General features: G+C 43.4%; 1 protein-coding gene across 1 annotated transcript in view; it reads right to left on the bottom strand.

Annotated features, from left to right (window-relative positions):
• Positions 1–238: 238 nt before the first annotated feature.
• Positions 239–24,799, bottom strand: part of plxna2 (plexin A2) — a 149,632-nt gene continuing 125,071 nt past the window's right edge. The window contains 10 exon segments of the mRNA XM_051949196.1: positions 239–4,878; positions 7,611–7,761; positions 8,066–8,278; positions 8,433–8,602; positions 8,771–8,961; positions 11,495–11,594; positions 17,116–17,219; positions 19,100–19,259; positions 20,034–20,180; positions 20,380–20,446. Coding sequence (XP_051805156.1) covers positions 4,783–4,878; positions 7,611–7,761; positions 8,066–8,278; positions 8,433–8,602; positions 8,771–8,961; positions 11,495–11,594; positions 17,116–17,219; positions 19,100–19,259; positions 20,034–20,180; positions 20,380–20,446 — 1,399 coding nt within the window. The 3' untranslated portion in view covers positions 239–4,782.

Here is a 24,799-nt window from a genome sequence, read left to right on the forward strand (position 1 = left end):
ACAATAAGAGTGTAATATTAATCGTAAAGTTAATGTTAATTCCACCACAGGAGAAACTTGATGTTACTTGTAATTAGATGAAAAAGGTACGTGCACGTATTGGTTTCAGTAAATAAGCTGGAAAATATCGACAAATTGGTATAAATCTATCCAATATCATGCATCCCCAGTCTGTTATTCCTATTTCTTCTCCCCAAAATACAACAACAACAACAAAAAAACGACATGAATACAGATGTTGGTTCTATGCAATTTTTAACCAGCAAAGTTTATTTATATATAACAACAGTACAAAGTGAATCCTTGGCTTGCAAAATAGGTGTGCTTCATATTTACAATAGGTACACAATAATATATTATCATAACAAAATCAAAGCAAATAAAAAACAAGAGAACAACCTTTTTAAATACTTTAAGTTTCTTACAATTTTCACAACACTTTTATAAAACAAGAAGAACAGACAGCCATTATTATTATTATCATCATCATCGTCGTCGTCGTCGTTGCCAATAATTACTATTTTACAGAACTCCAGTGTCTACAAAGGGTTTGTTTACAATGTGTGTAAAATGGAAGGATACTCGTTTTATACTTGGTGATATTCTGACTTGAGAGTAATACATTGATCTGGATTTCATTTCTTCTGTACGATGCCAAAAAGCAAACCAAAAAAAAAAAAAAAGCGAATTAAATGCTTTGTTTTGTAGAAGGAATGACACGTGCCAGTCAAAACCACAACACCATCTCTTCGGCAACACATTTCACCAAGAGCAAGGAAGTGCACAAAGCATCCTCAATTAGTCATCAGCTTCATCTGAAATGAGGTTGTGTTTCTGAGCATCTCTCCATATCTCACACAACTGGCAGTCAAATGGGATTCTGCGCTGCAGAAAGAGTAAACAAACGTTCCTCTTCTCAGTTCAAACTGAATTAAAAAGGTTCCCAGAAAAACGAGTGTGCGGCATGGAAACAAGCTATTATTTAGTAACAAAAGAAAAAAAAATCTCTTTCACAAAGAAAAGGTGCATTCAGCTGTGATTTAAGACATTTACAAATGGAAGAATTTGCTGTTGGACTAATGATGGCGTGGGTCGATATGGAATAACCAGGCAGAACCAAAGCATGAATTAAAATGCATGCAAAAATCTCACACAAGACAAAAAAAGAAACATCCTGATATAAATGAGCTCTGAGAGAAAAATCAAAGCCGTTCTCCACCAATTTGTGTGCCTGATTTCGTTCATCACAATTCTGTATACAGGGGAGCTCATCTAAGAGTTGGAAGGACTCTAAGAAACATACATTTCATTCCTCGGAGAAGGAAAAGGCATTTAGGTCCTGTTAAAATGTTAAAAAGCATTACTCCATACAAGCAATGTGAGGTATGAGGAGGATACAATTCTATTCGCTGAAACTGGGAAGACACCTTAATCAAAAGGAAGAAGCTTTATGTTTTGTGTATGTACTGTATAAGTGCGCCATTGTGTACCTATAGATGTTTATTAGAAGTTTAAGGAGCAAGAAGGTATGGAAGAGCATTGCATTCACAAAGGACAAAAAAAAAGAAGCTAGGAGACCTTGTTGTATCTCAGATTCTACCACCTTATAGGGATAAGAAACAGTTACAAGAGTCTCATATTTACAAGAAAACTATCTCGTGATTGAGGATAGACCTTATAATTATATGATTAGATTCTCATAGCTTCAACAACGCTGAAAAAACATGTTTACAAAATCTGGATCCCATTATTATGACAAATCATAGAATTATGAGATAACAGTCTCTTAATTATGAGACAGGAATTTGCAGAAGTACTGCCAGATTTTGTGCTACTGTTTTCTTTAATTGGGTACTTAATTTTTAATAAAACTTTGGCTTGAATGTCACTGTGTGCGATGCACAGAGGAAAAGGTGTAAGACAACGATAGTATATCAGATGAGAAGGACAGGTGCATCAAATCTGAGCAAACACAATTTTAGATTCAGTGTGACAAACTCTTTCCAAGGCTATAATTATGTCTGATGCCCACTGCAAATAAATGTTCATAAATCCGCTCGTAAACCATTAAAAAAAGCTTCAGAACTCAATGAGATAGTGAGTCATAATTATGAGATAAGGTCTCCAATTTTATTTTCTTTTGTGTGAGCAATGCGCCTCTGCACGAAGGTGCTTTTTCAGACGAGGGAACAAATTACTACTCCTCTTTCCCACTCCTGCCCCCACTGGCCAGGCACAGTAACAGCGTGTCAATCATCACCTCATCCTACATTTCTCCTTGCCTGTTAGTTTGATGTTTTTTCTTTCCATCTCCTGATCACACTGTGCACACAACTGACTCAGATCAAAGAGCAGCTTCAAAGCTGGGGCAGGAAACTAGAGCTAAAGGGGTTCTCTCTCTTTCTACCTCTCCAACGCTCCTCATTTCTCGACACTTCTCTTCAAACAGCTCAGGCGAGCCGAGTGCTGCGCTAGGCAACGTCTGCCAGAGCCAGGCCACGTCTGCCAGAGCCAGGCCGTACCCTCCTCACCTTTCCTTTCACTTTATCTCGCTAAGACAGTTCTCAGCTGAGTGCTAGGGCCAGGTATCACTAAATAAAAATAATAATAAAAAAAAAACTCACTGGGCTCTGGAGCACTAAAAAGGACGGTGCCCTACTCAAGGACTAATAAGATCAGGAACACTAAGCAGGCGGGTATCTAAGGCCACAGAGAAAAGAAGCACCTTTCACCCACCTTTATCATGCTCTCAACACACAAAATTGCAGTATACTGTACAAACCTTTAATACTACCTATTTTCAAGTACTTGATGTAAACAACAAGCAAACATATGGTATATTTTGGAAGAAAATGAAATCATCTATCCAGAGGATGGAATCTACAGTTTGTTGTCATCCAGCTAAAGTCTGGCAGGTTACATCAGCCTTTAGCTTCTGACTGTTTGGTTTAAGTCAGGAGACGCATCCACAGAACATAAAACATACGTGCTTTTTTAAAAACATGTTCTTCTCTCCTGCTTATGTTTCGTACCTTTCATGAGTTTCTACTCAGCATTCCAGTTATACGAGCTAGGACTTTAACACTCCAGTATGAGAGCTTTGCTTCCTGTGTAAAGCATTAACCGATTTTGACACATTTAGTGAACAATTTGAAACACCAGGATCTTTTGGCACTTGGTCAAACTAGGCCCATGAGGACTTCTTATCATCTGTGAGAAGACATAGGTGGTGGTTGGTTAAGATCTTCCATCAAGTTAACACCTCAACTAGCCAACTAAAGCGGGCATGACTCATTGGCACTTGATAAAAATCAAAGATGGACCCTTCAACACTTTTGATGTGTGACTGCAGGCATGCAAAGTACACATAAAGTTGGTCAAGTTCCCGAAAAGATACAAATAGTGGACATATCATGGAAGTTTTAGCGTACAAAAACCACCTGGTCTCTACTAACTGCTACTGTAGCTGGACATACTGTACTTTAGAAGCTGCAGAGTTACAGTAGTGACAGCAACAATTCAAGAACTCTCCTCTAGCAGAATGTGATTTTGGCTAAGTAATGTTTGGGAAGCAGTTGGCTGGACCGAAGCCAGCATGGACAGAATGGAGTTCTTCACATGACGAGCTACTGCAAATATCTGTGAGGCTCAGTTCAACTGAGCCGGGTTTTGCTGCAAAACTCAAACAGACAAACAAACATACAAAAAAAAATGTAAAAAAACATTTTGTACATTCACATACACCGATTGGCAAGTATCGACCGGTACATACACAGATGACTTAACTGCCGAAGAAAGCCTTTGACACCAGAGTAATGCTGATCTGAGGTCATCTCCTAAATACACTATAGACGTCATCTCCATCATCCTCAGTTTAGGTGCAAGCATGCTGGCTGAACTGTGACCACCCCAAGTGGAGCTCCTTTGACTCTTAGATGATGAGCACAAGTTCCATGATTTCCTGTACACTTCTGATTAAATAAAGAGTCGAGGCTTTGCCTGTGAAGCATCAGTCTGAGGAGGGAAGGAGTGAGAGAAGACATGGACCATGGCCTGTTTTGTTACCACGCGACCCTGATGTAGTATTACACTTTTTATATCTTTATACAATGACACTTTTGGGATCCTAGGTGGATATTTTTAAACTGCAACTGATAATATTCAAATGTACAAAGTACAAAAATAAAATCTGAGAAATCTGAATGCAATCTCAGCTGTCCAACACGAGATCTGCTCCTCTGCTTCTCGCTTTTTTTTCTCTCTCTCTTTCCATTTCACACTCAGATGTGAGTTCTGACTTAGCAGAGAATAAATCTGTTTCTCCATTTGCACTCACACTCTTGCAGGAGTCTTTCTCAATATGACACAAACGCACACTCAAGCACACACACACACACAACACATAATTTCCTGTCAAACAGAGAAAATGTCCCTTGAGAAAAAGGAAAAATAACAAAACAGAAAATAAATACAAGCCATGTTGTTGCTTTCTCTGCTCATGTCCCTTTACTTATGCTGTTTTCAGCTCCAGCTGCAGGGCCTCTGTGTCAGTCTGTGGGCCCCTAGCTGGCACCGTCATGGAAGGAGGTGGGAGAATCACAAACTAAAGCAGTTGTATGTCTGTCCGGCTGTAGATGCAGAGGTCCCAGGTCTGGTTCGTGGTTGCAGCTCCCACGATGAGAGGTAAGTAATGCGAGACCCTTTTTTCAGGGAGGTCCTTCAGAGACTGTGGTCCTCTCTCTCTTTCTCTCTCTCTCTTTCTCTCATACAGTCGAGTCACCCTCAGCTCTCGAGGGACATGGCAGAGATGAGCTGCTCCACCTTGTAGGCCAACCTCTGCTTCCTCGCCTGTTCATCGTGCTCCAGGGCCGTTGTGATCTATACAGGACGCACACACAAAAAAGCGGACAATAGCAGCCATGAAGTGTGATTTCATACTTGCTACTGATCATTCCATATGGACAATACATAAAAGAACAGAGTTACATCACTGTCTCTGACAATATTGAGACATATCTGTGGATTAGCTTTTTCCGTTTTATCTTCTGAGCCCCGTCTTTTAAATTTGGCATTTGTCAAGATGGGTTCAAAAGGCATTCAGACAAGCTCTCCTCATCGTTCTCTCATCTGGTGTCTGCCTTGTCAGAATGAATCTGTGTCAGAGTGACACCAACATACATAGCACGGGCCTTTCATATGAACGTAAAACTGCAGAACCACTACAATAAGGGAAACACATTTATCAACACGGATGCCTGCATCTAAATGCTGCGGTGCATCTCAACACACGGTCTCTGGTTCGTTACCGTCTGTTTGCTACTGTAGATGACACTGCAGTGCTTAATAATTGACAATTCAAACAAAATAATTCATTGACTCATCTTATGCAATATGCAATTTAAACTATTCTGAGGTAAGAGGTAAATAAGGAATGAATATGGGAGAAAAAGAGTCAACCATGATGTACCATTTATCCATGTCAACTCTCATTTGAGATCACAAAAGAAAAAGTAGCTTTCCTTCGCCCAGTCATTGTTTTTGGCCACTTACTCATATTAAGGCTCACTCAAAACCTAGTACTGCTTGTCTACATCATACAAGCAGCACATAAGCATATAGTAACAAGATCTGATGTATTAAATACATGCTTTGTCTGATTATTTTTCTAATTCTCAAGTAACTCATAGCTCCAAAAACTGTTTATTTTTATGTTTTTCGTTCACACTATAGAATCTATTAAGCATCCAGTGATCTTAATGCCATTTTGGTACCAAAGTCAAGATGATGTCCTCACTCCACCACCTTTCCAGTAAAGGTTGCCTGAAAAACATATCAGCACCATTGTTTTTTTCACATAGCATGGCAGACCTTTATTTGCTGCCTGCTTTGCTGCAGAACACAGTATCTGTCTGCCCACCTACCATCTTCCACTCATCTGCTTAAGTGCTCTTAAAAGCTGGCAGCTACAGGCATAACGTTTCCTCCTCCTCATTGGACCCCGATAGCAATCTATTATTAATCTGCAGCCCTGTATGCAGGTGCAGCTCCCACTGCCGTCTCCCAAATCCATTTAAGTAGGCTGCTGCTCTGGCCTGGTTAGCCTGACACACAGGCCTTTGTGAAGGGGCTGAGTAAGAATGAACAACCGCTAATGGTGCAAGATGAGTTTTTACGCGCCGCACTCGACCAGATACGGCAGGAGTGATGGCGTACATGTGCAGAGTGCATGTGTGCAAAGTGAATGTGTTTGCATATGTCTCCATGCATGCGTGCGTCAGACGACGACAACTGCAGAGCCAGCAAAAGCGAGCGGATGAGATTCATGGAGAGCAAAGGGGAAGCTGACTGGATAATGGGCAAAAAGAGAAAGGACGTACAGGAAAGAGGGCGAGAGACGAGAAGAACCAGAGAGAGAAAGAGAGAGAGAGAGATACTCTGGTCCAACATAAAGGTCAGGATAAAGCTTCCCAGAGGAGGAGCTGACATTAGAACCAGAATGTCTCCATAAATGCTCTCTTTCTTCCCTCCCTTCCTCCCTTCTTTTTTATGCCTCCTGTGATCTGAGAGTGTGTGTGTATTGCCTATGATTCTGCTCATGAGAGCCCTATATAACAGATAGCCCACTCTAACTCAGCACAGGCGAAAAGGACAGCGCAGCATGCTGAGAGCTTGTAGACATCCACTTTCTTCTCTGCAGATCAGACACACTGCCTTGTTAAGCTCAGGTCTCACTAGACCTCTGGGCTTTGGGGAAGTCTACTGAAGACTCTGAGCTGACCTCACTAACCTTTGCCAGTTTATGAACAGTGGAGCACCAAGGGCAAGATATACGTACTTCTAAAGTGTGGGGCAAATTTGAGGCACGCCTTTTCATTCAAATTACGCACGCAATCTGCCCGTAATTAGCGGCTGATTTGCGAAGGCAGCCGCTCATTATGCAATCAGCGCCTGGGACTGCCCTGCAGGTAGAATCTGCAAGTGAAGGAGCTCAGTATGAGGTTCAGAGGAGGGATTAGAAATTATACTGCACAGAAATACTTAGTAATGAGGTGAGACCATTCCAAAATATTTAATAAGGCTGCAGTTCAACTCCAACTGGGAAAAAATAATAATACAATAGGTTGTACATATCATAAAATCTAGCTGAAGGAAGTTATACAATTAAAGAAATAGAAATAAACACAAAAGGGAGCGAATGAGAGGAACAGAGAGAAAGAGAAATAAATCGGTATTGTTTATATGGCTGGTATTTTCTTTCTTTCTCTCTTTTAGTTGTGTCTTTGATTCCTTTACCTAGTTGCAGCTACTAAAATGCTCCCATGTTTCTTTTCCATCACTAACTTTATTTCAATACACCTGCGCTATTTGTGAAAGCTTAGGACTTTTTTCTTTGTACAAAACTGCAGAATTTGAAATCAACAACACTTATTTCACTTGCTTCTGCTGTTTCTGGGATGCTCCTACAAATGTACATCAATCTGACACATGGATTTCTCTTCAAATGTCAAGAAAACTGTGATTGATTAAAGAAACAACAACAATACAAACACAAAAATTCCAGACACATAATGCATAACCATGTCAGGATTCTGTGTGCGGGTATCACTAACCTCCTCACTGTATTTGCTGACATAAGAGTAGATCTCATTGAGAGCGCTGAGCATGTTGAACTCTGTGGAGTGGAGTCTGGCCTGTTCTGCCAAATAGGCATTCATGTCCTGGTCACTAATGGCTGGCAGCCGGTTGATGTCAGCGTAGTACCTGGGCATGCAGACAAGAGGCAACACTTGGCATCACTTTCAGAGACTCACTGAGTCAATGTAACAGTTTAACTGAGGACTACATTCTTTTATAGTCACATTTCTGAGCTATAATATCACTTTCACGAACAATGGATGCCTGCTAACACAAAATGCTTTTACAGACTCTCGCTGGGAAGTGTGTGAAAGAGAATTATGAATCAATTTTCTAAAAGATCTTTTTTTATTGTAAGAGGATACACACAAAAAAAGGATGTCAAAGAGGGGATTAGGACGGTGTGTAAAGTGTGCACATCAGCTCCTACCTCTCTACCCAGCTCTTATAATTGGGGATATCTTTCGCATAGAGCAGCTTATTTGACGGGGAATCTTTGCCCAGGCGATGCTCTGAAGTGGAGCAGGAATCCATAAAGGTCTGAGCTACTACAGACAGACAGGCGTCCGTGATGCTGCTCTTATGGATGTCAAACACAAACTGCGGGTTCTTGATCACGTTCACCCAGAAACGCAGTGGAAGGCTGGAAGACAAAGAGAATGAGGAAAAGACAGAAAGAGGTTATTGGCCATGGCCAGTGATTTCTCTGAGATGAAACGAGATTCCTTTATTTCACCAGACCAAGAACAGCTGCAGTGTATAGACCTATCATATGAGATATTACTTTAATGTCTTACCAATTGCTTTTCCATGTGTGACGTACGTCTGTGTCATGAATGCCATGTTTATCCGCCTGCTCATCCAGGAAGTCAAACATGTATTTGATGGCCAAGGGAAGAGTACTCCCTCGGTGGACCGTACTAAACAACGTCTCAAATAGATCGTCGACAAATTTTTGTAGTGTACCCTGGTAGGAGAATGAGAGTACACTGAGATTAGCTATGCACGGGCAACAAGAGAAAACACTCGACCCAAAAACACAGCTTTGGTGCAGTAATATCGTAAAAAATGTAAGATAACTGAACAGAGCACGTGCTAATGCCTAAATGTACGGACACTTAAGACGATGATTTACCTTGGTAGCCAGCAGCCGGGTCAGGTAAATCTCAGACACCATCTTGCTACCGCGATCTCCCTCCTTTTGGTCTCCGTGTTCGTGGTTTTTCACCAGGTGCCAAACTTTCACACCACTTTCTAGATCTGGAGTGATCATGGGAGCGCGCGAACGGAGGCTGTCTGGACTCCCTGTGTAGCGGAATGAAGAGTCTGTCCAGGAAGGAGAGGCAGAATTATCAGTGAGCCTAAATGAATGTGATTACAAAAGCTTCCCTTAGGTGCAGCATCGTGTAAATTTAGCATGCGCTTATACCCAGTGTACACAGTACACTCACACGGGCAAACACACAGGCCCTCTCTCGTTTCCATCTCCTCTTTGTAACTCATTACAAAGCTGCTCCTCCTGCTCTGAGCCCTGCTGTAGAGAAATTTTCAGTAATGGATCATTTTTTTAGAACTGAGAAGAAATCAAAGGGAGGTGAAGCTGTGTTCTCTGGCATTGCACTGATTAAAAGTAGCCCTCTTGAAACTGGAATCCTTTCCTGACACAAGATGGGTGGAAACAGGCTTCCGACACTTTTTACTTTTTCCCTCTCTGTCATGAATTATTTGATAATTATTTGCTTTTTTTAAAAATCTCGCTCATCATTCATCCTCTCTTTCTTATATAATCCCTGTCTCATGGTTGTGCCTGGCTCCACTTAAAAGAGCTCATAATTGGCTCTTCGCTGTTGTGACAGCGCCACGTTGAAAACATCCCTGTCACACTCTAATCAATGCATCAAAAGATCCCTAATTTGTTAAGCACTGTAGCCACCATCCCTCATCCATACATGTCACTCGTCGCTGCACTTCTCGCTCTTCACTCACTCACTGGTTTCCCTAATTAGTCAGCATCTCCTCATGGCAGCTGGCTCCTGGGAGATTCAGGATCCAAGGATCCCAATGAGGATCTCTCTCACCTGGCTTCAAAGGCCGAGCCGAACAACAAAGCATTTGCTGCCAATAAAGCCACTTATACCTTTCAAATAAGACCAAACTGCACCTCTGGAGGGGCCACTGGGGACAGGAAGGGTTGAATATATGCGCCTGTGTGCAGGGTGGATTGAGATCCCAAATCCCATCTTAATCCAGTCACTGGTTTTTCCTGCTCTACTAGTCCCTCGTTCCCTCCATCCTCTCTGCACCTCCAGCCTTTCCCTAATCCCCCCTAACACTAAGCAGCAACCCACAGTCCTTCCCTCTTTTTTGCCGCAGTCCCCAGCTCCTGGACACAACCAGTCGGTGGGGGAGTGTGTTCAGGCTGATTTTAAAGCTAGAGGGGGGTGCCGGTGGTGTAAATTGAGTCAAGATGCTAAGTGTTGAACATGAAATTGGTATGAATCCATCAGCAGGTGTCGAGGTGCAGCTGTGCCTGCTGTGCCAGCCCATGATTGATGAGGGCTAGGCTCATGCCAGCAGAGGCTCTGCTTTCTATGCCATGCACATCCAATTCCAGCGCCTGAGCACCCACAAGAAAGTAAGAGAACACATCCTCTGCAGAGCAATTTAATTACTATTAACTCCATAGTTTCAAATCACCGAAAAGCTGCCAAAGGAAGAGTTCAAATTTGGATTTACTTAGAAAATAGCCCCGTAATACAAAGAAAGCTTCTCATCCTTTCTTGTGCTGGTAGTTATACTTGTTTATGTTACTTTGGTCATCCATCATCTTGCCGTCTCTCCTTGCAACCTTTATGATGTTCTGTTTAAAAGAAAGCAATGACTGAGTGCTCAGCAATCTTCTAAAAGGTCACCATAGATAATCTTGATCAGTTCTGTTGAAAATGCCACTCCACTTTATTATAAGTACATACACTGAAGATAAAGGTCTTCTTTTTGACAGAGCCGACTATCCACAGGTACCCGCGGTTCCCAACAGTTGTAAATAAGCATAATTGCTTGGAGGGATAAGTATGCTGTTAGCTCTTTCTCTGTGTTAGGCGGTTTAAAGGCAGCGTTCACCTTCTCTCCCCGATCCTGATAATTGGCCATGCTCACTTATCTTTTTCTGTTTGTGTGAAGTATCATTCACACAGAATAATTAGCAATCACAAGTTGCCTGGTGCTGCTCTGTGTGTCTGGCATAGGACCAAATTTGGCACCCAGCAGCACAAACTACAAGCGCATCTGACGACAGTGTGTGCATGTGTGTGTGGGCTCTGCATGCACTGTGTGTGCACGTGTGGGCGCAAGTATGCACGCAGCCAGCAGCCCGAAGTGTCCCGCACAGAATGCGACTTATTATAAAAATATTATGGCCCTAAAAACAAACGCTGACTATATCTCTCATCCTCCACTTCTTCTTCTTCTTTTTTTTTTGCATCTGTTTCTCTCTCTCAGTTCTTTCCTCTCTTGTGCCATTCAATTGAGTTTGGACCTGAACTGGAAGGCAAACTGCATCACACAAAGTAGGAAAGAGAAAAAAAGGCTGTGAAAAAAACTCCTTCCACAGCAGAAATAAAGAAGGAGAAAACCATTGCTTTGGCGAGAGTGGATTTGTCTTTTTCATATTTGAAACATCTCATATAAAAATCACTTTGATGTGTGTGTGTGGCAACAAGATCTACACAGAATTAACCATTGAATAAGCCTGCAATTACATCTATAATTGCCTGATATGTATGCTGTATGGCATTTTGCAATCAGTGTACTCAAAGCCACAACATGGGTGTATAAAGAGCAATATGGGCCACAGACTCACCATATCTGCTGATGGAGGTGCGCGATATGCTGGCTGAGGAGGGGATGTTGTACGATGAGGTCTGTTTGGGCACCAAAGCCACCACGCAGCGATCTGACACCTGTGTGAAGAGGCACATATTACACAAATTTAGGCATCCTAATGTTTTGGACAATTTTATGGCTCCTTTACTGGTCGCAGAAGTAATGTTTCAGCATTTAAAGAAGTGTTTATCTCTCACCATCACAAACTACCAGATGTATTTATGTATTACATGCTCGTCTCTCAAATATTTTATACCAAGGAAGAGACCACATGAGGCCCTGAGTGAATACTCCCATGAGTAAAACATATCTAAAACCCCTGCATCCCTTCCCCTCATATCTGAGCTCCCTGCTGTTTCCTACCACAGCCCTGTGGCTTTTTTTTTTTTTTCTTTCTTTTACAGCAGAGCAGAGTGCTGTGGCTGCATGATGGCTGTACTCAACATGACTGTCATTGTCATCTCCTTCACAAACCTCAGAGACATGATGTACGCTTTGGAACTGGGATAAGATGTTAAGAGAGAGAGACAGAGACTAGAATGCTGAATGTCTCATCCTGTGTACACTTCACAACCTGAAAAAAAATGGGGTACGCAGGTATAATAATAGCAATAGAGCAGCATGGAGTCAGAGTCGAAGTGAAAGACAAAGAAAAGGGGCTGAGTAAAAGATGTTGTGTCATGAATAAGAGACAGACACTGAGGTTTATCACTTTCTCTCTCTGTGGTTGATATTTACAAAGGGCTCTTGGCCCTGTATGTTCTGCTGAAGTCATTACAGTTAAGCTGGGAAAAACTGATGCAACCAAGATGAGAACGGACATCCTGAAATTTAGCTTGATAAGACGCATCCTAACACAGATCTTTCATTAATTTAACAGTGGTATTAATGAATCATGAAATGGCAATTTAATTACAATATATCTTTTAAATGCTACCACTGTTGGTTCGCCCAGACATCCCTACAAAACGGCAAACAAAACTTGCAGTTCTTTTCTGAAAACAACAAACAGCTTGTTGGCTGGCATTTACAGCTCACCCTGAGGTGGGATTTCTTTTTCAGACCCGGCAAAGAAAAACTGATGAGCCTCCAGTGGAGAAATGAACAAAAGGCAAATGCCAGGCTCCAAAAGGAATACCTCAAAGAATCTATAGAAAAACAGAAAATTCTTCTTCTCTTTTCTTTTAGCAGGCACAGGCTCTTTTCTATCCCTTACTAGAGAATAAGCCACTGGATGCCAGGATGGGCATTTACTGAGTTTGTCCTTGTTCTCGAGAGCCAACCTCATCTCATCCTCCCTGATTCTTGTCCTCACTCTATTCTCTCGCTCTTTACAAACTAATCTCAGCTGTGGTATTAGTTTGAGTTGCCGTCTAGCCGCAACTGGCTGTACTGGAGAGACCCTTGAAGCTGGGGATGAAATTGGGAGAAATACTCTTAAAGACGCAGCTCATGCCTCTTTGAAGCAAATGAAAAATGTTGCTCCTAACCCCCACCTATGACCAGCATCTCTGACCTCTCCTCTCACCTCACCTCTTTCTCATTTGTCTCTGCTTTCCTCGACCTAATTTTTATGGCCTCTCCATCTTATAGCCTCCACTTGGCTGACGATGCATGAACCAACTCTAATACACCAACAGCGTGGACTTCCGTGAAGTTTCCACCGCTATTCCTGTGATACATTTTCTCTTGGGAGCATGAAATAGCTTCTCAGGCCCCCTTCCCTTTACGTCTCCCTCCATCTCTCTCTCTCTCTCTCTCTCCCTCTTTCTCTCTGCTCTTTATGGCTGACAGAGAGGCTAGAGCAGAGATGGGTCCTTGTGATAGTAGTAAATGATTGAAGGCGTGCAGATTCGCCCTTCAGGGATAATCCAGTGTGGGGCTGATAGTGGGCAGGTGTGATAAGGGCTGTGGGCCCCGCCTGTGATAAGACCTTCCATTAGGAGGAGCAGGCTTGACCAGACGGAAGAGTGTGGCCATCCTCTATCTCTCTTTTCTCAGCGCCTCCCCACACAACCCGCTGCTCTGGTCCGAACCCGTTTCCCCTTGGTGTCCCATCTCTCATGGACTCATGCCCTCAGATCATGATGCTTATCAAACCTCCTGAGTCTGTCCAGTAGTTTGGAAACACACAATCTGTGCATAAGTGCAATTTTCGTCAGAAACAACGAAATGCAAAATGGACCATGACACATCAATACAATGCTCTTGGGCATCACAGGGGATCTTTTGAAGACTGTAACACCAACTTGCTGGATTTTATAAAGGAATTAAGGAGGATTTGAATCAGTGAAATGAATCATTGTGAATTCTTACAAATATTATGACTGTGACCGTTGGAGATATGACTCAGGTTGCAGCAGCAGTGCAGGATTAATCAAATATGCTTTTTTATTTTAATGCTATCCACTGTACATTTGCACAGACAATATTCTTCCTGTTGCTAGACTTCATATTCTACTAGATGCATATGTAGATTTACAGTGGAAACCAGTGAGTCAAGACAGCCACAGGATTAGATTAATGAACACACAGCAGTGGCGTAGTATCCTTTGTGTCTGAGGTTGTTGAAAACATCCCAAAATGTCACAAGTGTTGCCTGCAAGGTGGGTAACAGGATCCAGCTGGCACACTCTCCTGGTGTGGTCATCAGAGTCTGCTCTCCCTGTTCCTTCATCGCAAAGAGGACACACAGAGGTCACCAGCCAGGGGAGGAAAGTTTCCAAACTGACTTCACTTTTGGCTTCGATGCCTGATGATTACCGTCACTTAGCTGCATTTTATAAATAATATTCCAGAAGAGACACACACACAGCTCATGTGCCCCCTCAGATGTAAGCATACAAATACTAGCATACTGGGAAGGCCAACTCTAATTTGATTTAGTCAAACATTATGTGTGAGAGTCTGTTTGTTTTTTTAAATCAATTTTAAAAAAACCCAAACCTACTAATATACGAACATCCTATTCACAACAATTGTTAACGCAGTCTGTCCAGATCTTAAATCTGTGGGCCTTCTTGGGATCACTGCTTACTGCCCAGACACTATCCAGCAGCCCTGCTAATACTAACATGTCTCAAAATGACACAGACAGAGGGGGAAGTGGAGAAGAAAGAAAGTGCGATGAAAAGCTTTGCTTTGACAGGGAAGAAGATTAATCAACAAAGAAAGATCCAAATCAGCAATCAGCCAAAAACTCTCCAATCTCATAAATCTTTTATCTCAGCTCCTGTGTTTATCTAAGTATAAGCATGCGCAATGAGGGTATATCCTGCATGTGTGTACACACTGAGCCTGATTCTATACTCTTCTATCTTGATCTATGCAAGAAACAGAATTAAAAAATTCAGAAACAGAAAGGAAGTGGTGGGAGGAGGGGAGTTTAGTCCCCTGACTATGAATGCAAAGGTGGTGAATAAAGATTCTGAACTCATTTTCAATGTGTGCATTTATGTTTTTAATTTTAGTGTAGTGGGGAGCTAGAAAGGTGTGAATTTCCATATCCAGGTTGTGTAAACCATTATTTCCCATGTGGCAGGGTAAATAGCCAATGGGGTTTCTTGGGTTGCTGTGAGCCCTATGAATTTTAATACCTGTGTCTAGTCCCTGTGTCTCTGCAAAGGGAGAATTAGCAAATACTCAAGGTGATGCTCAGACTCGCTCTGCATATTGCAGATCCCTTTTCACTCTTTCCTCTTTACCCCTTCCCCATTTTTTTTCCTTCAAGCTTTTCCCTCACTCAGGGGCCTAATGAGCTGCGCTTCCTTGTTATGCTATGCTAGCCAGATGTGTTGTCACAGCTGCCAATGCCGTGCCACGGTGTGTGACACAAATCCACACAAGCTCACACATAGGGGCCACTGCCAGCTCGTCAAAACTGTAATGATGCAAAAAGTGTCTGTGTTGTTCCATCCTGCTCTGATCTCTCCCACCACCAACTGCCCCGTTCCATCACACTCTTTCTCCCTCACTTGAAGCACAGCTTGCCGGTATGTCCTCTGAAGTTCCACATTGTTGGGCTCACGTTCTATGCAGGGACCCTCAGATCCACGATCAATAGCATTCCACAGGTCTGCTATTGAGCGAATGAATCAGTGAAGTGGCTACACGCATGTTGTTGCCTGAACTGTAACGTCTCCCTTGGCTAACGAAGGCAAACAGACTGTGGTGCAAAAAATTGTAAAGAAAAAAAAAACATCAACAGAAGAGCCCATTGTGGTGCGGAAGCACACATACTGAACTGCTTCATCTAGAATCAAAGTAATACAGAGACCAAGAAGTGATGCTCAGAGCAAGAGAGAGAGAAAAAAAACAGGAGAAAGAAAAAGATGAAGACAAAAGAAGAATTCTTATTGCCCATGAGTGGGTGAGAAGAGGGGAAATGGGTGAGGAACAAAATGTAAACAGAGCAGAAATGTCCAAAATAAAAAGTGCGAGAGTGAAGAGAAAGGTGAGAACAGAAAGGAGGGGGACAAGGGAGGAAAGACAAAGGGGAAACAAGCTGCATGGTGCCAAGTCCTGTGTGAAGGACACTGTGATGTGTCCCTTCTTCTAATGACTCCTACATCTGTTAAATTATTCTGCTTGTTCTTCTGGGGTAGGAGTTCAGGATGACCCCCTGTTGTGAGGGCTTGAGCCTTGCCACCTCACCCCAATTTTCTGCATCCAGATGGAGCTGCATCTCTTGATCTCCAGCTCCAGCCAAAGCTGCATCTCAACCCCAGCCCTCTGCTCTTAAAGCAGGTAGCCCAGAATCAAACCTCATGCAGTCTTTAAGCAGATGGTCCCCCTTGGCTGACTAATGAGAGCTGGCTGCATATGCATTGCAAAAGATTCATGGCCTGTGGAGATGGCTGTTTTCTCAGTCTCCCTTGCCTGTTTCTTTCTTTATTCCGTATATCCCTCTTTAGAATTTCTCTCTGGCTTCCACTTACTGGCTCCTTTTTTCTTCATTTACAACTTCAACAGCCATAAATTTGCTTGAAAAATGCCGATCTACTCTTGTCCTCACGTTCCCTCCTCTGTAGCGCTCTGCTTTTCTCTCTGTTGAACAGGGGGCAACAGGTGAATTAAAACTGTGGAGTGTGAATGAGGGTTCTACATGTGAGGAGATGGAAGCAGGCAGTCACAGCGGGACTAATTGTTGCCGATGCAGAAGTCAACGGGCCAGAGAGAGAGAGAGAGAAAAGGAGGAAGAAGGAGAGGGAGAGAGAGAAGGAGAGAGGGAGAGAGATGCCGTCCTCCTGATTGGAGCAGCTTCATCTCTCCGGGGATGGAGGGAGAAGTGTTGGCTGAGATGCTGAGAGTTCATCTCTCCTGCCACCTGTACAGTAATTGTCCTCTATTCTGTGAGTCACTTGGATTACACCAGGCATGGGCATGCAAATGAGGAGCTGAAAATTGGCTGCCTAAAAGTCAAGAGCAGGAAACATCAAAGTTTGCCAAGGTATGTGGTACAATTACCATAATAAAAGCCACAGCAGAAAACTGAACTGAAATGAGAGTTTTCTTGGTTAAAAAAAAAAAAAAAACTGCAGTTGGAGAATTAATTAAGGAAAACATTACACTAAAATGTTTGTGTGTGTGTGTGTTTACCTGGTAATGCATGAGAGTGTTGAGCCTCTTCCAGTCGTTTTCGATCTTAGTGGTGATGTCTTCATCCTGCAGCACCACACGAGCCATTCGCCCCTGACGCCACTCTGACAACACAAACGCACACAATAAACCATAAACAACAGCCTCCTGCAATGACTATCATATGTACTGATTTCTCTGTAGAGGTTTGATGCCATGTATTAAACAAACGCATATAGCAAATGCACTTTTATCGCTCCTTTTAATCACAGTTTGGTTCTACGAACCATTTTCTCATTCACACATAAATTTTGGCAGAGGCGCCATGCAAGGAGCAACTTGGGGTTCAGTAACTTGACCATGGACACTTCGGCACACAGAAGGTCTGAGATATCGACCACTAAAGCATGTCTTCAATGAACACACTGGTTATTGGTTTTTGCAACGCCTTCAGAACCAGCTACCTTGCAGAAATAACTGAATTCTTACAACACAAACCAAACTGTCTCAAACCCCAGTGGAATGCCACCTTACAAGGCTCACGAAGACAGCCCTCCACACTCATAAAATGAATAGATATCAGCAGCTGGTGCTCTTGTACGGCTCTCGGCATGTGTACTCATCTCCCAGACTTGGATTGACACGCATCTTAATTAAACATTACACACGAACAATTGCCAGATGTATATGCAGGAAGCCTGCGCGCTTTAATTGTTACTTGTGTCACATACGCAGCAGTTGGCCCATCAGGGTCAGAAAGAAAAGAGAAGTGGAGCAGACAAGACAGGATAAAAGAGCAAGCTATGAGAAAATCACCTCTTTTAAATGTGAAAAAAAAGGGAAGCAGGGGTAGAGATTATAAGCAGTGCTGGTGGAGGGCCGGGGCTGATGGGTCATCGTGGGCTAATGAAATGATAATAAGGATGCTGACAGGGAAGTGGATAATAGCCATTGTGGGCCTCATGCTGGGAGTGATCATTGATTTTCTCCTTGTTGACTGGGTTTTATTACTTTTTGCATCTGCCAGGTGACCACATGATATGCACAAACCCATCCAACCTCACTCAGAAAAAAATGAGAAAAACACAGAAGCTGTGACACATGCACTAGTCTTGCACGGCCAGACCATTCTGCAGGACAGAATGAGCATCCTCACGGGACAAAAATGCTTTGTCTTGTTTGACAACTAGCAGAGATGCAAACTGCACGGTTCAAATTAGCCGCAAAACATCAAATTTCCAGTGTGGTAAGTTGGTGGCTTAGTGGTTGTTGTTTCATAACATAGCAAGCAGAAGCGGAGTAGAGAGCTGTGCAAAAAGGGTGATCAATGGCATGCTTATACCTGCAATCTACATCCGGTAAGTCAGACTACACTTGTACGTATACAGACTTGCAGACACTCTCACGCCGATGCAATTATTGCAAGTGGGGAGACAGTAGATGGACGGACATATTGTAAGGGGATAGATGTCATGCTGATTTGCAGCAGGCAGAGGGGGGCTTTTGTTCTCTTCGCCTATCTGAAGTGAGAGAAAATTAGAGGAAAGGGGGAAATGGGAGGTAAGGTATGGGCAGGCGAGGATTGAAGTGGCAGACTGCGTGGGAGGGGAGCTTGGCATGAGGCTGGTGGGCCAGTCTGTCAGCTCTTACCTACGTCAGACGCAAAAACGCACACATAAAGACAAGCCCACTTTTCTATCTTGATCTACTGTGTCTCATTGGCACTACCAGGCAGTGAAAGCAGCCAGACGGAGGGATGCGCCACACACTGTCAGTCAGATTGATAGAAGGCCTGGCAGCAGCACACTGAGTCCGGTTCGCTGGCTGGGCTGCCGGAACACAGCTTTTATCACACTAATGCACTGATAATCTGTACACATGGCTAGGTTTTCTCTCACTGATACATTAATCTGTGGGTGTGAAGGACTTTACACCTGCCAGCTGCATCTGCGAGTGTCTGGATTGTGTGTGTTTGTGTGTGCGTGAGTGTGTGTTTATGTCATACCGAGGTCCATGTCGACGGCGCGTGGCCGCTGAGAATAGGGCATGTTCTTGTAAACAGCGTCGAGAATCTTCTCCTTCACTTGGGTGATGGTGTCACAGTTCAGCACCTTGACCGGGATCTCTGGGCTGTTTTCATTGTCCGGGTTCACACAGTTTAGGATCTGGAGTGTGAAGATGGGGAGAAGAGGAGAGGAAGGAGAAAGAGTGAAATATCGCAGAAGGAAATGAGGGAGTGGAGGAAGAAGCTTGTGGAGTCCTGTTACTGCATGGACCTGGGTCCAGCTTGAGGCTTTGCCCTCATTAGAGTCTCCTTGGAGCATGGCAGGAGCTTTGAGAAACCATTTCCGCTCTTGCTGGCATCCTGAAATCTAATTTCACACCTTCGGCGGGACACCAATTTCCAGCTCTGCCGGGGTATTAGCACGTAATGAGCCAAATTCCCAGTCAGAGCAATCAGAGCATTGTCATGTCACATGCTGGCAGTGTGAGTCCTGCTTGCTCTGTGTGCGGAGAGGGGTTTGTTTGGTGTGCTCCTATCTCCACGGCCACCTACCCTGATGTTGGACCAACACTGGAGCCTGTGGGATCATTAGGTAATTTTCCTCCCATAATGGAAGAAAGAAACCCAACGCAGCACTCACAGCTATGCCATCTTGAAATTGGTTTACGATGAAAAAATAAGAAAGGAAAGTTAAGAAACTCTGTGTGCATGTTGTAATTTTCTCTGTTCTACTATTTTATAAAGTGCCTGTGTGTGTGTGTGTGTGTGTGTGTGTGTGTGTGTGTGTGTGTGTGTGTGTGTGTGTGTGTGTGTGTGTGTGTGTGTGTCTCAGCTTGGCAGCGCTTTAACTGAAGGGCAGCCATTTTGAGTCAACCTGTGTATGACTTCGAGCCTATTTGCAAGCTTCTTGTGTGCCTGGCGGAGTGTGACGTACCAGGGTTTTGTACTCGATCTGCTGGCGGATGAGCTTGTCTTCACTCAGGGAGTAACGGGCCTCTCCGGTGATGGCGTCGATGGGCCCCTTTTCCATCTGCTGCTTGATGGCGCAGTACAGCATGAACAGAGGCTCCCCAGCACACTCCTGCGAACACACAGACAAACCCACAGACTCACACATGAGAGAGCATCACAGCACAAACAAAAAAAAACCCCAACAGACTGAGAACAAGCCCACATACTGTCAAGTCACACTTTTAATTTAGAAACTTCTTAAGACACAAAAGACGCGTTTATTTTTGCAAACACACACTCGCACCGCATGTGTTGCTTGGTGCACTAACCTTGAGGAATTTGTGAAGGAGGAAGGCGAACCAGTTCGTGAGCATCTTCTCTGCAACCGACTCAGTTCTGAAATTACATTAAAAAAACAGGAGGGGAAAAAAGTCATTTTATGTTTTCTCTTGATAGTCCGCAACATTTATATAATAAGACTGTTCCATATTTCATGAGGCTATTGGAATGACTTCAGGGAGGTTATCTTGACATCCTGGGGGTGTGCACTCTGCGTTTGGTTTTGCTTGTGTAGCGCCTGCAACACCGTGGTCACAGTGAGTGAACAGAGCGAAGAGGGGGCATCTGTGTGTGCACGGCTCGCACATGTGTGTGTGATTGAGTATGCATGGACGTCGGTGTGAGCAAACGTGTGTGCGTGGTTGATTATTCACGTGTGGTTCAACACCGCGGGACATCAGCAGCTGTGACAAGCCTCAGCTGTTGAGAGAGACGAGTGCTGTCACAGCCAGGTAACGCCTGATCACAGCCAAAACGATCTCCTCTCCTCTCATTTCCCCTCCTCTTCCCCCTCGCTTCCCCCACCGCCTTTCCCTTCCCAGTCAATCGCACACGGAGGTGCAGCTTGCTGCTGGGCTTGATTGGGCATGAAAAAACACAAGTGTGCAATGACCTCTCGACTATTTCTACCGCAGAGCGCATGAGAGGCCTGTGTGCGCCTCTTTCATGATTTCTGCTCGCGTCTCTCTCAGAATGCCAGACAAGCATCCTCCGTCTGCCTCATTAGCACCATCATGGAACACTAGAAAAAACAGAAGTTAAGCTTCAAAAAAACAAAAAAAAACACATAATACCAAACAGCCAGGTGGGAATGGTTAACGAGCAGGAGGCATAGATGAAAGGGTTAGTGCTGTGCGGACAAGCACCTGAGGTGAATAGCAAAAACAAGCCTCTGCCTCATCTGGTGAAAACGCTTCTGCTTTGCTCTTCTCGGTTTAACTGCTGCACGAGCCTGTACGTGTGGACTTAAATTAAAAATGCTACCTGAAAAACACCAATTCCAAGCTGCTTTGGATCAGAAAATGGGTTTCTTACCAGCTAGTTTCTCACCCACAACATGATTACTCTCGCCAGCTCTTACATAGCCGCTCTACACATTAATCATAACTTAACACACCACGGTAAAGTGCTCCATAGTCTGCACTGCTGTTTGCAAGAGTGTGACAGCTTGTGATTGTCACCTGGCCGTCAGTGATCACCACTTGTGTACGAGCGCTGCCGATTTAATGGCAATGCATTGAAAAAAATGACCCTCTTAATGTAGCAGGAAATTACTGTGATTACTCTGGTGGATATGATGAAGGGGCCGTACAACACACTGTGCTGAACCGAGGATTAGCAGGAATCGAAGCAGCCAGGTATTAAAGACAAGCTGGAAGGCTTCCGTCTCTTCAATAGGGCTCCGGATGATTATACCTATTCAGGCTCTGAATGGACCTGAAGGGAGATTATGACTATTATGGAGATAATTGTGTTAAGTCGTGTTTGAGGGCTATAAGCAAGAGCGTAGGACTGAAGCAGAAGTCCCAGAAGGATTGTTTGAGCCAGGGAGGTTACAACAGCTAACATTTTAGTCACTGAGACAAGAAAAAGTGCCAGTCATTCTTCCTATCTCATTAAAATGAGATAGTGTGAAGCGTCTCTCTCTTTCTCTTCCCCCCCACTTGCAGGTAGAGAACTTTCCTGCAGCTGCAGGACAGTGGAGCAGAGGTTCTATTTTGTTTTGAATGATGTGCGGCTGAGTTGTGAAGTTGTCTCCCACGCCTGGAGGCTATTCCCCAGCGAACGAGACTGCTGGCCAGTCTATTGGCAGCTCGTTGAGAGGATGGAGAGCTGGGTGACAGCCTATTTCAAGTGTGATGTGCCAGCAGGGAGGAGAAGCATGTAGATTAGCTCACCCAGTTTCAGCTCCAGGATGAGAGAGTAAACACTGCTGAAAAGCTGAAAGCTGCGAAAGTGCACGCTCCTGTACATGTATACGTGAGTGACTGCATCCTCTTTGGTGGCACAGACACAGACTCAGTGCTTCTCTCCTCTTTGTTATTCCGACATATATATAAATACACAGGTGAGGGTATACATACATAATAAAAGAAAGACACACATACAGTATTCACAAGCTCAACATTGCAATGCTGCACAGTAAAAAGTCTTCCTTTGAAAACATAATAAGCAGTCACGAGAGCCTGGGGCTGTATTTTCACGCTGAATAAACCTAAATATATTGTGGATTTTTTTTGGACAATACCCCAAATCCCTCTGTAATTGCCCTTCTTCCTCTACAAGAATTCACCATTCTTCACCCCCCCTCCATGCTTACCATGTGCCCCTCCCTGCTGTATGAGACTTGAGTGTGTTAGAAGTTAATGGAACCTATTAAGCATTTTAATAAGCTCAGCAAGTCCCGAAGAAGGAAGTCAAATAAAGCCTTTTGTGCGGGGGCTGCGCTGACTCCCCCTTAATATCTCTCCTCTTGAATGTCAGGAAGGAGGGAGGAATTCTTTGTTCTCCTCCTTCTCCTTTCCTTCTTGTCCTCCTCCTCATCTGCCTCCTCTTCCGTCTTTCTATTAATTGAGTTTCATTAATGAACATCAGGATTTCATTATCCCACATAGCGTTTGAGAGGAGCCCCATCGCTGGTCTCCTAATGGCAGCTCGGGTGGAGCGGTGGAGGGGGTGGAGGCTATATTAGCAGCCAGTGGAATGTCTTTCAATGAAACTAATGCCAAACACAATACTCGCTCTCTTAATAATGCTGTACTCCATTGCTCTGCATGGGCGGAAATCTCATTACAAAAACGCTGAGGAGAAAAATAATACAAGATTGAAAAGTCTCAAGGTGATAGAAGCAATGTTCTGTGATTCCATTAAAAGAACATTATAAAGAAGAGAAAAGAAACTGGGTGAAGTGAGTGGCTGTGGCAAAACTTAAAAAGGAGACAGAGAAAACGGCGAATAGATTTAAACAAAAAAAAAGAAGTGGCTAATCTGGGATGTTTTGATGGGGGTCATCTAACACCACAAGAGTGTGAGTAATAATGGACGGGCGGAAGGAGAGGCCAATGACAACAGACATGATGAGAGAGGGAGGCCTGGGATGAGCACTGGAGAGGCAGAGCACGGAGAGAGAGTGAATGCAAGAACATGTTTTACTAATGGCGCTGAATACAGTCCAAACATTATGGGGTGCTGCATCAATTCCACTTAGCGCGCTGAAGAGTGAGGAAATCAAACACAGAGCTTAGATATTGCTTTCAAAAAGCTTTTAGGGAGAATGAAAGTGTCTGCAAGCTAAAAAACTTCCCCTATCAAGACAAAGAAACCAGAAGGCATCTGAAATCTTTAAATACCAAAGAGACGAGAGATTCTCTGAAAAACATGCCTCAGAGGAGCACAAGTGCACCCTTCAATCATGATTCCAGGAAGATGAACTGACTGGGGATATTATATCCCTGTTACATAAATGCAAGATAATGCACATGCTACAATTTGTTTTCACTGGTCCGTTATGATGGCTGGTAAAATGGGATGCAGCACTGAGCTGAGCCTAATAGGAAAAAGAGCATGCAGGGCATAATGTCTGGTATGAGTTGTGTGGTACAGTAGAACATTTACAAATTACCCTTTGGCACTGAAACACATCTAACCAACCATCATACTCAACCACTGACATGAGCCATGTTGTATTCTTTGTAACTATTACGCAAATAGCTTCTTCCTCAAATAAACGGCAATGATTTGTTTTCCGTCCCGCTTCCTCTGCCAAGAGGCTTGTCATATGCATTCATTTTAGCTCAGCGATATACTGCTTCAGCCCATCCAACTTCTTAAAGCAACGGAGCAGAAAGTTGCAATTAATTAAATATTCATGATGCATTTTTGTTATGTATTTACTGATTTGCTGTGAGCATGCTAGGTGCTATAAAATCAAAACTAACGTCAGCAAATGCATCTGTCAGATCTCAGCCCACTTAACGTGACTGAAGAAGAGGGATGTTGTTTTAACGGCAATTTTATTTAACTTACTTGTAGCCCTGCAGACTACTCAAGAGAGCCTCTTTCCTCATTGATTTTTTTTATCAAAAATCACATCAGATTTATCAAAAATTATTATGGTTATATCTATAGTTAGAACTTTGTAGTAAGAATAAATGTAGTGACTGTAGACGGATATCAATTAATTTAATATTATGACTCTCAATAAAGTACAGATAGTGCATCAGCAATTAAATGCTCAAATATGAAAAACGCACTATCAGAAGATTATCTGTCCATGTGAGAGGCAGAGAATGTGTGAGAGGAATGCAGAAAAAAAGGTAGATCGGAGGCAGAGCTGCTGAGAGCCAAGCAGAGATGCAGAGTTAATGTTAATCAGAGGGAGAGTCTACATGCAGCATCTTTAACGTGCTG

Source organism: Acanthochromis polyacanthus, chromosome 6 (genome assembly GCF_021347895.1).
Source record: "Acanthochromis polyacanthus isolate Apoly-LR-REF ecotype Palm Island chromosome 6, KAUST_Apoly_ChrSc, whole genome shotgun sequence".
Lineage (NCBI taxonomy): Eukaryota > Metazoa > Chordata > Actinopteri > Pomacentridae > Acanthochromis > Acanthochromis polyacanthus.